Here is a 14,831-nt window from a genome sequence, read left to right on the forward strand (position 1 = left end):
GCTGACATATATAGGCATGATGAGGGGCTGACATATATGCAGGTGTGAGGGAGGGGTGCTGAGTGCGTACAGGTGTGAGAGGGGGTGCTGAGTTTGTACAGGTGTGAGGGGGTCTAAGTGCATACAGGTGTGAGGAGGGCTGAGTTCGTACAGGTGTGAGGGGGTCTGAGTGCATACAGGTGTGGGGAGGGCTGAGTGCGTACAGATATGAGGGGGCTGAGTCTGTTCAGGTGTGAGGGGGGCTGACATATATGCAGGTTTGAGGGGAGTTGCTGAGTGCGTACAGGTGTGAGAGGGGTGCTGAGTGCATACAGGTGGGAGGGGGGCAGAGTGCATACAGGTGGGAGGGGGGCAGAGTGCATACAGGTGTGAGGGGGGCAGAGTGCATACAGGTGTGAGGGGGGCAGAGTGCATACAGGTGTGTGTGGGCTGAGTGCGTACAGGCGTGAGGAGTGCTGTGTGCATACAGGTGTGAGGGGGGCTGAGTGCGTACAGGTGTGAGGGTGCTGAGTGCATACAGGTGTGAAGGGGCTAAGTGCATACAGGTGTGAGGGGGGTGCTGAGTACATACAGGTGTGAGGGGGCTGAGTGCATACAGGTGTGAGGAGTGCTGAGTTCATACAGGTGTGAGGGGTGCTGAGTGCGTGCAGTTCTGAGGGGGCTGAGTGCATACATGTGTGAGGGGGGCTGAGTGCATATAGGTATAAGGGGTGCTTAGTGCATACATGTGTGAAGGGAGCTGAGTGCATACATTTGTGAGGAGGAGGGCTCAGTGGATATAGGTGTGGTGGCAGATTCGGTAGGATGGCCCGTGGGCAGGCCCTGGGGAATGTTGGTGGTCAGACTTAGGGCGGGGGGGGGGGGGGGGAAGGCCCAAAGCTGTGTAAGGGGCCCAAAAATTTCTGATGACTTTCCTGGTCCCTGATTTGGGACAAAGTCCCTCTTTCCTCTTCATTTGTGCCTCATTTTGGTGTGATCTGTATAGTTGTAGGTAAAATGCTCCATTTATCTTTTAAAAAGTGTTTCACAGTGCTAAACCTTTCATCAAGTTTCTGAATTGCTGCATTAGTAAATTTCAAAAGCCAGTATAAAAGAATAGTGGTGGTAAAAAAAAGAACTTTTGGGTTTAACTAATCTTACACAGTTAAGTTACAGTTTTTGTATAATTCTCCTTTAAGGAGGCATGGCAAGGGGTGTGTATTAGCATACATACTTTTGCTAATACGTGTCCCTAGTTCCTAGCCCAAAAAGTTGTGAGGTATGGTATGAACGATTTAAACACTACTTTTTGACATGTGATTTGGGTCATTGTCCTGCTGTAAGCCCCATGATCTCTGATATGGACCCAACTTTCTGACACTGGGCTCAACATTGCACCCCAGAATTCTTCACATAGCCTTCAGATTTTATAATGCCATGCACATCCAGTACCTGTAGTAGCAACGCAACCCCAAAACATCAGTGAATCTCCAACATGTTTGTCTGTAGGGACTGTATTATTTTCTTTAACTACTAGCCGACCGCTTGCCATCGTTTGATGGCGGCAGAATGGCTCCCCTGCACGAATTGGCGTAGCTGTATGGCGGGAGCTCTAAGGGATATGGGGAGTGCGTGCGCCGCGTCACTTAGGAGCCAATACGCGTACCCAGGGGTCGGAATGTAAACACACAAATCCCTGTTCTGTCAGTTTTGAGTAGGGATGAGCCCAATGTTTAAGTCAAACGTAAGTTTGACTCGAACATAGAGTGTTCGTCTGTTCGCCGAATAATAGTGAAAATTTTGGGGTGTTCGCGTCAAATTTGAAAGCAACGGAACCCCCTTTAAAAGTCTATGGGAGAAATCAAAAGTGCTATATTTAAAGGCTTATATGCATGGGATTTTGTCATAAAAAGTGTTTGGGGACCTGGACCTTTTTTTTCGGGAGCAGTGATTTTAATAATGCTTAAAGTGAAACAATAAAAGTGAAATATTCCTTTAAATTTCATATCTGGGGGGTGTCTATAGTATGCCTGTAAAGTGGTGCATGTTTCTCGTGTTTATAAAAGTCCCTGCAGCAAAATTACAGAATTCTAAAGGAAAAAAGTCATTAAAAACTGCTCGCGGCTATAATTGTCGCGTCCCGCAATACAGATAAAAGTAATTGAAAAAAACGGCATGGTCCATTACCAGGCCATTTGGGTCTGGTATGAATATTAAGGGGAACCCCGAACCAAAATTTAAAACATAAATTGCGTAGGGGTCCCCCCAAATTCCATACCAGTCCCTTCAGGTCTGGTATGAATAGTAAGGGGAACCCTGCACCAAATAAAATGGCGTAGGGGTCTCCTCAAAATCCACACCAGACCAATTTTAAGGGGAATCTCGCGCCAAAATAAAAAAAAATGGCGTGGGGTTCCCCCCCAAAAATCCAAACCAGACCCTTATCCGAGCATGTAACCTGGCAGGCTGCAGGAACATAGGGGGGACAAGAGAGCACCCCCCTCCTGAACCGTACCAGGCCACATGCCCTCAACATGGGGAGGATGCTTTGGGGGTCCCTATGTTGATGGGGACAAGGGCCTCATCCCCTCAACCCTTGCCCGGTGGTTGTGGGGGTCTGCGGGCGGGGGCTTATCGGAATCTGGAAGCCCCCTTTAACAAGAGGAACCCCAGATCCCGGCCCCCCTGTGAATTGGTAACGGGGTACATTGTACCCCTATCATTTCACAAAAAAAATAAAAGTCCTTTATTAAAAAAGAAAAACAATTCCAGCGATGTACATCCATTCTCGACCCGAGGATATGGGAAAAAACAACGCCACGTTCCGCCTCCATGGGAGATTCCCATCGAATGACACTACACCCGCCGTGACAGCTCTTAAATAGCTGAGGGCAGGGCCACCCGTGACATATGTGGGTGACCCCATCCCCCTCTGATGCCATGGGGAAACTACAGGAAACCCCGTGGCATCAGAGGGGGGCGGGGTCACATGTGTATGTCATGGGTGGCCCTGCCCTCAGCTATTTAAGAGCTGTCAAGGCTGGTGTAGTGTCATTCGACGGGAACAGCTCATGGAGGCGAATCATGGCGGCGGTTTTTCCCATATCCTCAGTTCGAGAATGGATGTACATCGCTGGAATTTTTGTTTATTTTTTAATAAAGGACTGTTTTTTTTTTTGACACTTTTTTAGTGAAATGATAGGGGTACAATGTACCCTGTTACCAATTCACATGGGGGGCCGGGATCTGGGGGTCCCCTTTGTTAAAGGGGGCTTCCAGATTCCAATAAGCTTTGGACCCCAAAGCATCCTCCCCATGTTGAGGGCATGTGGCCTGTTACAGTTCAGGAGGGGGGGCGCTCTCTTGTCCCCCCCTCTTTTGCTGCGGCCTGCCAGGTTGCTTGCTCGGATAAGGGTCTGGTATTGATTTTTGGGGGAAACCCCACACCATTTTTTTTCAATTTTGGTGCGGGGTTCCCTTTGAATCCGTACCAGACCCAAAGGGCATGGTAATGGACTGGGGGAACCCATGCCGTTTTTTGTCAATTACTTTTATCTGTATTGCGGGACCCAACAATTCATTATAGCAGTTTCAAATGACTTTTTTCCTTTAAAAATTTCATTTTGTGCAGGGAATTTTCTAAACATGGGAAAAATCCGCCACTTTACAGGCATACTATAGACACCCCCCAGGTAAGAAATTTAAAGGAATATCTCACTTTTATTGTTTCACTTTAAGCATTATTAAAATCACTGCTCCCGAAAAAACAACCATTTTTAAAACTTTGTTTGCATTGATACATGTCGCCTGGGGCAGGACCCAGGTCCCCAAACACTTTTTATGACAATAAAATAGACTTTAATGGTGTTCACGTGTTCGAACAAATTTTTTGCCTGTTCGCATGTTCTGATGCGAACCGAACCGGGGGGGGGGGGGGGGTGTTCTGCTCATACCTAGTGGTGAGGAGAGAGATCTGTTGTTCCTAATGCTTAGGAACAACGATCGGTCTCCTCCCCTAGTCAGTCCCATCCCCCCCACAGTTAGAACACACACTGAGGGAGCACATTTAACCCCTTGATCGCCCCCTGGTGTTAACCCCTTCCCTGCCAGAGACATTTATACAGTAATCAGTGGCTATTTTTAGCTCTGATCGCTGTATAAATGTCAATGGTCCCAAAGAAGCGTCAAAAGTGTCCGATCTGTCTGCAGCAATGTCGCAGTCCCGAAAAAAATCGCAGATTGCCGCCATTACTAGTAAAAAAAAAAAAATGCCATACATCTATCCACTATTTTGTACAGGCTATAACTTTTGCGCAAACCAATAATATACGCTTATTGCAATTTTTTTAATCAAAAATATTTATTTGGCCTAAACTGATGAAGAAATATATATTTTTTTTATTTGGGATATTTATTATAGCAAAAAGTAAAAAATATTGGCCCGGATTTACAGACACTGGCGCACATTTATGCCGCCGTAGCGTATCTCCATTACACTACGCCGACGCAGCGCAGAGAGGCAAGCACTGAATTCACAAAGCACTTCCTCACAAATCTGCGCTGGGTTTCTCAGGCGTAAGTCGGCGTAAGTGGAAGTGGGCGTGAGCCATGCTAATGAGGCGTAACCTGTGGGCGTGAGCCATGCTAATGGGCCGAGCGCCTGATAGATACGTATTGCCAACTGCGCATGCGCCGTCCCGTGGGCGCATCTCAGTGCATATGCTCACAATCACGTTGGAACAACTGCCTAAGATACGTCGGATCACTGCCTACGGCGTAAACGTAACCTACGCCTAGTCATATTGACGTCCTACATAAATTACGTAAAATACTTTGGCTTGTGTTCCCTAGTGCAGCCCTTTGCATGGATGCTGCTGAGTTACACCTCCTTTATGGGGCATAATTACACCGGACGTATGACTTTACTCGCACTGCGTCGGACGGACGTACATTCATGAATCGGTGTATCTCCCTCATTTGCATATGTGAATAGAAAATCAATGGGAGCGCCAAATACGTCCAGCGTAAATATGCGCCCACTCTACGCCGGCGTAGGCAAGTTACGTCGGTCGGATGAAGCCTATTTTCAGGCGTATCTTAGTTTCTGAGTCTGGCGCATAGATACGACGGCACATATGTACACTTTTGCGGCGTATCTCGAGATACGTTGGCGCAAGTGCTTTATGAATCCGGGCCATTGTGTTTTTATCAAAATTGTCGCTCTTCTCTTGTTTATAGCACAAAAAATATAAACCGCAGAGGTGATCAAATACCACCAAAAGAAAGCATGCATTTATTTATTTCCTTTAGTGAATTGACTTTAATGCTGTTTTATGCAGTATTTACTTAGCATTTTTGCTTTTTGAGGTAAATACAACATAAAGGAATGGTGAATTGACATTTTCAATATTGCTTGCAATATTTGGTGAAAATGAGTCACGTGACCCAAAAAGTAGTAGTTCTTAAAGTTTGGGAAACCCATGCCCCCATGTACAGGTATGCACTTCTTTCTGATCAGTACATGAATCTATCATGTGCACCAACATTTGTCAGACGTATGCGACACGCAGTTCTAAAAAGTTTCCGTGTCACTATGGATTGAGAAAGAAGTGTATTTAAAGCGGGAGTTCACCCATTTTTAAAAAAAAAAAAATCTCCCCTTAGCTTCCTGCTCGTTCGGTCTAGGGGAATCGGCTATTTATATTAAAATATGTGCAGTACTTACCCGTTTTCGAGCTGCATCTTCTTCCGTCGCTTCCGGGTATGGGTCTTCGGGAGCGGGCGTTCCTTCTTGATTGACATTCTTCCGAGAGGCTTCCAACGGTCGCATCCATCGCGTCACTCGTAGCCGAAAGAAGCCGAACGTCGGTGCGGCTCTATACTGCGCCTGCGCACCGACGTTCGGCTTCTTTCGGAAAATCGTGACGCGATGGATGCGACCGTCGGAAGCCTCTCGGAAGACTGTCAATCAAGAAGGAACGCCCATTCCCGAAGCCCATACCCGGAAGCGACGGAGAGGATGCGTCTCGTAAACGGGTAAGTACTGCACATATTTTAAAATAAATAGCCGATTCCCCTAGTAATAACGAGCAGGAATCTAAGGGGGAAAAGTGCCCTCTAAGGGTGAACCCCCGCTTTAAGTTCTGAAATCCTTAGTACATGGTGGCAGCCCTGCCTACTTAATTGCTGATGGATTAGAAAGAACACAGTGCTCACCTCATTTGTATCAATGTCCCTCTGTCCCCCATCCCTCCTTATTTGTCCCTCATTTTGGTCTGATCTATATAGTTGTATATAAAATGCACTTTTTATCTATAAAAAAGTGTTTCCCAGTGCTAAACCTTTCATCGGATTTCTAAATTGCTGCATTTGTAAATTCTAAGAGCCAATATAAAGGAATAGTAGTGGTAAAAAAAAGCACTTGTGGGTTTAACCAATCTTTTTTGTACAATTCTCCTTTAACGGGGCGTGTCCTACGCCTACATACTTTTGCTGATAGGTGTCCCTCATTCCCATCTCAAAAAGTTGGGAGGTATGGATTCTGTCTGCCAACGTTTTGATATATTCCCCCCAAATGTATCTTTTTTTCCCAGCCAAAGAAATAAAATGTCTGTGTGCAAAACATTTTTAAAATAGAGCAATTGCAATGATATGTACAGTTTTACTAACACATGTCAAAGTCGCAAAACATCGGTCAGGCATTAGGATTTGTTTTATCTTTAGACATTAAGGGGTTAAGTAGGTGCATAGTTGTGTATTTAAGTGCAATATAAAGTAAAGCGTGCAATAGCCATAAACTCTCAGTGGTCTCTAGAATCTCCCTATTAAGTGAACTAACCTCTGTACAAGGTTTTTTTATTACCCTTATCTCAAAGCCACTGGACCTGTTTAGTTTTTTCTTTTCTCCTTATACTTCTTAAGCAATATATTCATTTACTAATAATTAACAATACCATTTGATACATGATCCCTATTTTCAAGTTACTTCAAATTCCTTAAAAAATCGTAAAATATTTATTTCTCACCAATTCACCAGGTGATAAAAGGCAAATAAATAAATATAATAAAGAGTAGGTAGTTTTCATTCAGCAGTAACAATGAACATACAGTGAGTTGCCTAATCTAATGACTAGTTTCTATTGTTATTTGTGCAGCATTCTGCGTTGGGGTGCATGTGGGCACTGGGCAGGTTGAAATAGTTAGGTGCTGTCCTGGCTGGGGGGGGAGTTAATGCCTTGCCTGGTTCATTGTTTTTTTTGATGGGTTCTTTTCTGGGTCCAGTTCTCCGGTCCTGTGTGATTTCAAATGGACAGTGGTCTGGTACAGAGTGAGTTCAGGGCTTTCCCCTGATAACAGCACCAGAGAGAAGGTTTCCCTTTGCAGAAGAGATAGAGTGTGTACCTGTAATTCCCCATACACACAATCGGATTTCCAGTCGGAAAAATCTTGGATGTTTTTTCTGACGGAATTCCGCTCAAGCTTGGCTTGCATACACACGGTCACAAAAAAGTTCTCTGAACTTTCGACCATCAAGAACGCGGTGGAATTTTCGTTTAAAAGTTCACATCGGACTTTTGCTGTCGGCATTTCCGATCATGTGTACGGAGCATTAGAGAGGGAGATGGAGAATTACACCCGTGGAGCAGAAAGAGGCACCTATTAGCATCAGAATGTAAAGTCATCTGAACTTGGGGTTCACCCTGAAGACACCAGCACTGATATGTGCCTTGGAAGGACTTGGACCTACATAGAGATGCCTGTAAAGGACTTATCTGTGCTTGGATTACACTTTAGCAGGTATGCCGGGGCAGCACTCAGGCCTGTAGCTAGCGTTAGGGAACTAGGAAAGAATAATGCTGGTATCTGTTGGACTGTGAGATATCTATTTTGCACTTTCTTAAGTAAAGTATTGAAACATTGTCCTTGCCTGGTCTAAAGTTACTGAAAGAGGTGTAATGTAATGTAAGGCACACACATAGTCACTGAGTGGGTCTTAAACACATTGGGGTATGAAGACATCAGTGTAGAAGACGCAAGTGGTTACCTAGAGTAACAGAAGTTTAACAATAGTGTCAATAGTGTGTACCTCTAAAGCTACGTCATACAGTCATACTGTGGAATTGTAGGAAAGACCTGGTCCGAGAGTATACATTTGGGACAACCGTATGGTTGGACAACATGCTCCCAGAACAATTTAGCCATGGTTGGGGCTGTCTGGTCCTTAGTGGGGACTACCACCATGAACTTGGTGAAGTGGTCGACAAAAACTAGGGCACAGGGTGACATTGCATGGTGGAAGAAAGGATCATAGCTGTCTTGTATCTGAGCCAGTACAGCTCCCAGGCCTTGTAAACTTCCATCTGTATACACAGAAAGTCTGATGCCGTGTACAGATGGTCGTTTTTTGTGATAGAAAAAAACGATGTTTTATGTGATGAAAAAAAACGACGTTTTTGAAACTTTAACTTTTAAAAAAACGACGTAGCATACACACCATCGTTTTTTCAAAATGCTCTAGCAAAGCGCGGTTACGTTCAGCACGTCGGCACTCTGTTCCATTCAAGCTCGCTTCATAACTTGCTTCTGAGCATGCGCGGGTTTAAAAACGTAATTGTAAACGTTGTTTTGCCCACACACTATCATTTTAAATGGCACAAAAAATGACGTTTTGAAAAACGACACAAAAAATTGAAGCATGTTCGAATTATTTTTTTGTCGTTTTTCAGAAGACATAAAACAACGTTTTCCCCACACATGGTCTTTTTAAATGACATTTTTAAAAATGACGTTTTTTTTTTCCATCACAAAAAGTGATGGTGTGTACGCGGCATTAGAGTAGTCTGCATAGGCCAATCAACTTTTGTTTAAGCGTTTCAAAGGTTTGTTGTTTGGGGTGGTGTCACTGTGCTTTGATGGTGGGCAATGATCCGCCCTTCTTTTGGGTGGCAGATGAGTCTTTGGGGATGCCAGTCCTGTATAGCCTGTACATTAGCTGGGTCTAGAGAGACTCCCCCCAGCTTCTACAATATACCCCAGGTACTGGATCCTCCTCTGTCTCATTAAGCACCATTTACTGGGCTTGATTTTCAACCCATACTGTGCTAGGCAGGTGAACACCTGGTCCAAGTGCTTAGTATGGTCCTCAAAGGTCTTGGAGAAAATTATGATATCGTCCAAGTAGACTAGCACAGTCTGAAAGTTGAAGTCTTCCAGGCATCTACCCATTAAGCACCAAAATGTGCTGGGGGCATTACTTAGCCCAAAGGCCATAAACAGTCCCAGGATGTGATGAAGGCGCGATCTTAGCCTCTCGCTGGGACTTGAAGAATAGCTGTATTTGGCTTGGCCCAGTGCCATAAATGATTCCTCCAACCAGGGTAATGGGTAGGCACCCCAGTGAGTGCAAGCATTTAGCTTGCAAAAATCCATACAGACTATCTTCTTTCATTTGCATCAAGACTACAGGAGCAGTCCATGAGCTTCGACTCTCCTGAATCATCCCACTCTGTATCATGTCTTAGACCTCCTGGACCAGAGCTGGGGGAATGTGATGGTACCACTCCCGGATGGGTGTAGCGTTCCCTGTATGGATTGGGTGGTCAATGGCCTCTGTGTAACTGTAGTATTCTGGGCTGGTGACAAAGACAAGCAGACACTTTTCTTACAGTTGCTGAAGCAACCATTGTTGTGGTAGAGGATAGTCTCGGAAGGGGATTTCCAGCTGTTTCAGCAGTAGCTTGAATTGTGACTCATCTAACAATACCATGGCTGCCTGTAAAAGGGCACATATGGCTTCCACCCTGGGCTGAGCCGCCAAGATACAGTGATGGGGTACTACGTACAGGTCTACTAAAGTGGTATGGTTCGGGAGTGAAATCGGGATTGTCCCCAGGTTGATGAGCTCCCCCAGGACTTCCCCCTTGAGAACTTTGGATAAAGTGTGAGCAGCATGGCCCTCCCCTGGAGTCCTTGTGGGGTTAGACCCTTAGGGTAACCCCTTGCAGGTTTTGTAAGTCCCTATAGGAAGAGATCAAACCACTTCCTGAAGGGGTGCCAGGAGTAGTTTTTGTTTGGGGAGTATAGGGACGACCCCCACCTGTTTTTTTTTTTCTCCCTGCCATCTGGTGAGCTTCATAGGCTTCTATCACGATGAACCACACAGCAAACCGCAGCCCCACGCACGCCATCTGGAATGCTCAAATTTGGCCAGCAAGCGAGGTAAATCCTTCAACACGTTCATGCCCAGAACAATAGGTACCGTTGAACTTATATCCAAGGTGACATCGGGAGCGCCGCACGCCATTTGGTCAGGTAAGAAGGAAAGATGGGGACAACACCAAAACCTTTGCACAGAAGAAATGGTAAACAAATAAGAGAGATATGTATGTAGCCGAGTGGGGGAGGGTTGGAGAGGAGGAAACTTGGTGAAGATTGCCAATTAAGTAAAAAGTCTCTACTCATTTAGGAAATCAACCTCACCGTACATGTTTGCTCGTGAGTACCCGGCCTTAGGGTAACCCCTTGCAGGGGTAGAGTCTATATGTCCATAAGGGCCCATTCATACTACTACATTGCACAACATGTGGTAAAACACACATTGTTACCACTTTACCATTAGAACACCATGCATACATTGGTGCATTGTACCATCATTCATTTTGAATGGCATATCCATGTATGTCCAGAACAGAGCAGCTTTACAGCCCACCACAGCACATATAATGTATGGTAGTCTGCTGGGCAAGAAAATGCAGCAAGATCTATTTTTTCTATGTGAAGGTGCATTACACCGCAGTAATTTTGGTTGCCTAATGCAATACAAAAAAAACTGTGAGCTGTGTTCCACTGCATTCAAACGTGAATGGGCCCTAAGGTCCCATTAATACCTTCCTGACATGTCAATGTATGTTGTGTTACTGTGCATTAACTGAGGCTATTTATTTTAATAGGCTGCCAACACAACAGAACTGACCAGAAAATGCCGGATGAAGGGTCCATTCCAGGTCCCAAAATGTGACCATCCAAAAAGAGAAAACTGACGTGTGCTGAGAACATATCTTATCTTATCCATGTTATCCACCAGTCAGGAGTCTTTTCAGAAATCCGATATCCAAAGGGACTTTTCAGTATGGTGTGAGATGGCAATTTACAATTCATCCTGAGCAATTTTTTTATGTAAAATGGTGCACTGTAATAGGGGTATATCAGAGATGACGTCCTTTAGTAAGTTGGGGTGTGATTAGAAAAAATTGGCACCACATTGTACAGCCCTGTTGTATGTGCATTACCACAACACATAGCTGTGAAGCCATCCTAAAAGCCAGGCTAGAGGAGAGATGAGTCTGCAATAGTCTCATCACCTGTAAGTTATCTACTGCAGCATTTCTCAACTCCAGTCCTCAAGGCGCCTCAACAGGTCCTATTTTCAAGATTTGCCTCAGATGAAACGGCTGTGGTAATTACTAAGGCAGTGAAACTGATCAAATCACCTGTGCAAAATAATGGAAATCCTGAAAGCATGCCCTGTTGGGGCACTTTGAGGACTGGAGTTGAGAAACCCTGATCTACTGTATTATGTTTTGCTAACTTACTAAAACTTACTAAAGACCACCTGCTCCTTCTCAATAAACTACATGCCCTTGGCCTCCAAGATTCCTGGTTCTCTGCCTATCTATCACAGCGCTTCTTCAGCAGTGGTGGTTCGTCCATAGAGGGCGCTGGAGCGCCGCCCCCTCTGGCTCTCACAAAGCCACTGAAATACATAGATTCATGCATTGCATGAATCTATGTATTTTTGCCGCTGCCGCCCACTATTCAGATGGCCGGATGCTGATCGCCGGCCATCTGAATAACGGCAGCTGGTTGGCTGTGTGGAAGTGCCTATCAGAGCCAGCGGCTTTCCGAGTACAGCCCTCAGGCTGTAGTCGGCTTCCTGAATGCTTATCCTCGGGACGTACCGGTGGTGCATTCCTTAGATAAGACTGACAGATGTCTCAGCCAATCAGGTTCACCGGTTCTGGTTACCGGTAACTTGATTGGCTGAAGCGTCATCGGGGGTTGGAGAAGACATCGAGGGACGGTAGAAGCATGGCTGCCTTCAGAAAGGCAAGTGCCAGGCGGGGGGGGCATTTTACAGGGCACAGTTGCAGCATTTTACTGGGCACAGTGGCGACAATTGCGGGGCACAGTGGCTACAATTGCTGGGCACAGTGGTAAGAATTGATGGCACATACAGGTCACAGTGGCAGCATTTTACTGGGCAAAGTGGCGATATTTGCAGGGCACAGTGGTAACAATTGATGGGCACAGTGGTAACAATTGATGGGCACAGTGGTAACAATTGATGGCACATACAGGTCACAGTGGTAGCATTTTACGGGGCACAGTGGCAACAATTGCGGGGCACAGTGGTGACAATTGCGGGGGACAGTGCCGACAATTGCGGGCCCCTCCCTCCATGACTTTTTCATCAACATCAAAAATGCAACCATCAGTCCCTCCCATCACGCCAGGGTACTAGGTGTAACCCTAGACTCTGACTTGTCATTTCAGCCTCAAGTCCAATCGTTGTCCAAAGTTTGTCGAATTCACCTCCGGAACATCTCTAAAATTAGCCCCTTTTTAACAAATGGAACCACCAATCCCTTGTTATTTCTTGCCTTGACTACTGCAACTCCCTTATCATTGGCCTACCTCTCCATAGGCTATCCCATCTTCAGTCTATCATGAATGCTGCTGCCAGACTTATCCACCTTACCAACCACTCAGTGTCTGCCAACCTTTGCTAAATACTAACCACAACATAAAAAGCAATCCACAACTCTGCCCTGAGCTACATCACCAATCTTGTCTCCAAACATCACCCAAACCGTCCTCTCCACTCTTCTCAAGACTTCGTACTCTCAAGCTCTCTCGTCTCCTCCTCCCATGCTCGTCTCCAGGATTCTCCCACCCTCTGGAACTCGCTACCTCAACCTGTCCGGCTATCCCATACTCTTGCTACCTTCAGGCGATTCCTAAAAACTTCAAGGAAGCCTATCACGTCTCCAACTAATCTTTTACCACTTCCATCAGCTCATTCCACACAGTTACAACCTTTTGTACCCACCTAATAAGATTGTAAACTCTTCTGAGCAGGGCCCTCTTAATCCTCTTGTATTTTATTGTACTATAACTGTGTTGTCTCCCTTTTATATTGTAAAGCCTTGCTTTTAGGCTGGGTTCACACTACGGTTTTCCCGTCCGTCAGCCGCATACGATTTATATGAAAAACCGTATGCGGCTGAAACGGACGGGAACGTATGGAACCGCACATATGTGCGTTTTCCATTGACGTTAATGTTAAAGGAAAACGTATGCGTTTGCCATACTGTTTTAAAAACGGCCACAAAACCGTGGTTGAACACGGTTTTGCGTACGTTTAAAAAACGTTTTGCCAGCAAATCGTACGCACCCGGATGCATCTGAGTGCATACGATTTGCAATGCATTGTCTATCTATACGTTTTCCCGTCCGGGCCCGTACGTTTTCAATACTGAAATCGTATGCGGCTGACGGACGGGAAAACCGTAGTGTGAACCCAGCCTTAAACTGTTGGCGCTATATAAATCCTGTATAATGATACAAATAATAAAGGGCCAGCTTTACTGAATTTTTCTTTTGTTCTTAGTGCTTATCCAACATTAATATATTTAGTTAGCACTCATACCAGTAGGCTTATTTTCTTGCTACTTGCAAAAAACAGCGCAAAGGATGAGCTGTAAATAAATGGAAACCTGGACTTTGTTTTCATCCTATCTATATTGCCCCTTGTACAAACTAAGTCTACTATTTCCTGTCCTCATTTGATACTAAAATCTTACCATGTAATCAAAATCAGGTAATCTGACCTGCTTCAGGCTACTCCCTGTTCTTCTCAGCTCCTTTACATAAAACCAAGGAATGGGAAGAAAACACTGCAGTCCGTTCTCTAGAGCTCCAGTATTGTAGGTTTTGAAGTCTCAACTCCATTATAATGGCAGACATGACACAATTTCTCCAAGAGATCACAAAAGCCATTGAGAATTCTAAAAATATCCCAAAGGATGAGGTCATTTTTACGTACAATGGAGTGTTGTATCCAACTGCAGTATGCGACATGGTCACATTTAAAGCTTTAGAAACATTTGAGACACGTGAGGATGATGTTATGCTGGCAGCTTATCCTAAGTGTGGTAAGTGAAAATGTAATAGAATTGGTTTAGATTTTACTTTATGGCAATTAGATACATATTAACCCATTTATGACCAAATGGAAATTTTTGTATGTAGCAGTTTCCTCATTTTTGATATACAGAGGTTTTCTTAACAATAACCATTAACTGCTTCATATACCAAAATCATTTTCCCATTGTTTTTTCCTAGCATATGTGGGACTTTTGTTTACTGTTTTTTTTTTTTTTTTTTAATACCATAAATCAATTTTTATAGTATGCAGAGAAATGGAGAAAATGCTGTTTGTCCAACCCTTTTACCGCCAGAGTCATTTTTTGAATTTTTTTGTTCTTTTGTGAACATAATTAAATTACATTTTAGGCCTGAAGAATAATTAAAAAATAACTAAGCATTAAAAAGCAGAGCCTCTGGAGAATAAAATGGAGGTCATTGCGGTTCTCAATGATCTACAAGGGCGCTGGTGAGCAGGGATGGACTGGCCATTGGGACTACAGGGAGTTTCCCGGTGGGCCGATGGCCTTAGTGGGCCGGCTTCAGTGACAGCGGACCGCCGCCCCCCTCCGCTCCTCTGTCTCTCCCTTCCTGCAGCGCTCACCTCCTCTCCCTCCCCGCAGTGCTCACCTGGGGGGAACAAAGAA

The 14,831-nt window shown here is 44.9% G+C and overlaps 1 protein-coding gene across 1 annotated transcript in view; it reads left to right on the top strand.

The window, feature by feature from the left end:
- The first annotated feature begins 13,880 nt into the window (after positions 1 to 13,880).
- LOC120937552 (sulfotransferase 6B1-like) overlaps positions 13,881 to 14,831 on the top strand; it is a 30,958-nt gene continuing 30,007 nt past the window's right edge. The window contains exon 1 of the mRNA XM_040350868.1: positions 13,881 to 14,192. Within this exon, the coding sequence (XP_040206802.1) occupies positions 13,994 to 14,192 (199 nt within the window). The 5' untranslated portion in view covers positions 13,881 to 13,993. The remainder of the gene's footprint in view (positions 14,193 to 14,831) is intronic.

This window comes from Rana temporaria, chromosome 4 (genome assembly GCF_905171775.1).
Source record: "Rana temporaria chromosome 4, aRanTem1.1, whole genome shotgun sequence".
Classification (NCBI taxonomy): domain Eukaryota; kingdom Metazoa; phylum Chordata; class Amphibia; order Anura; family Ranidae; genus Rana; species Rana temporaria.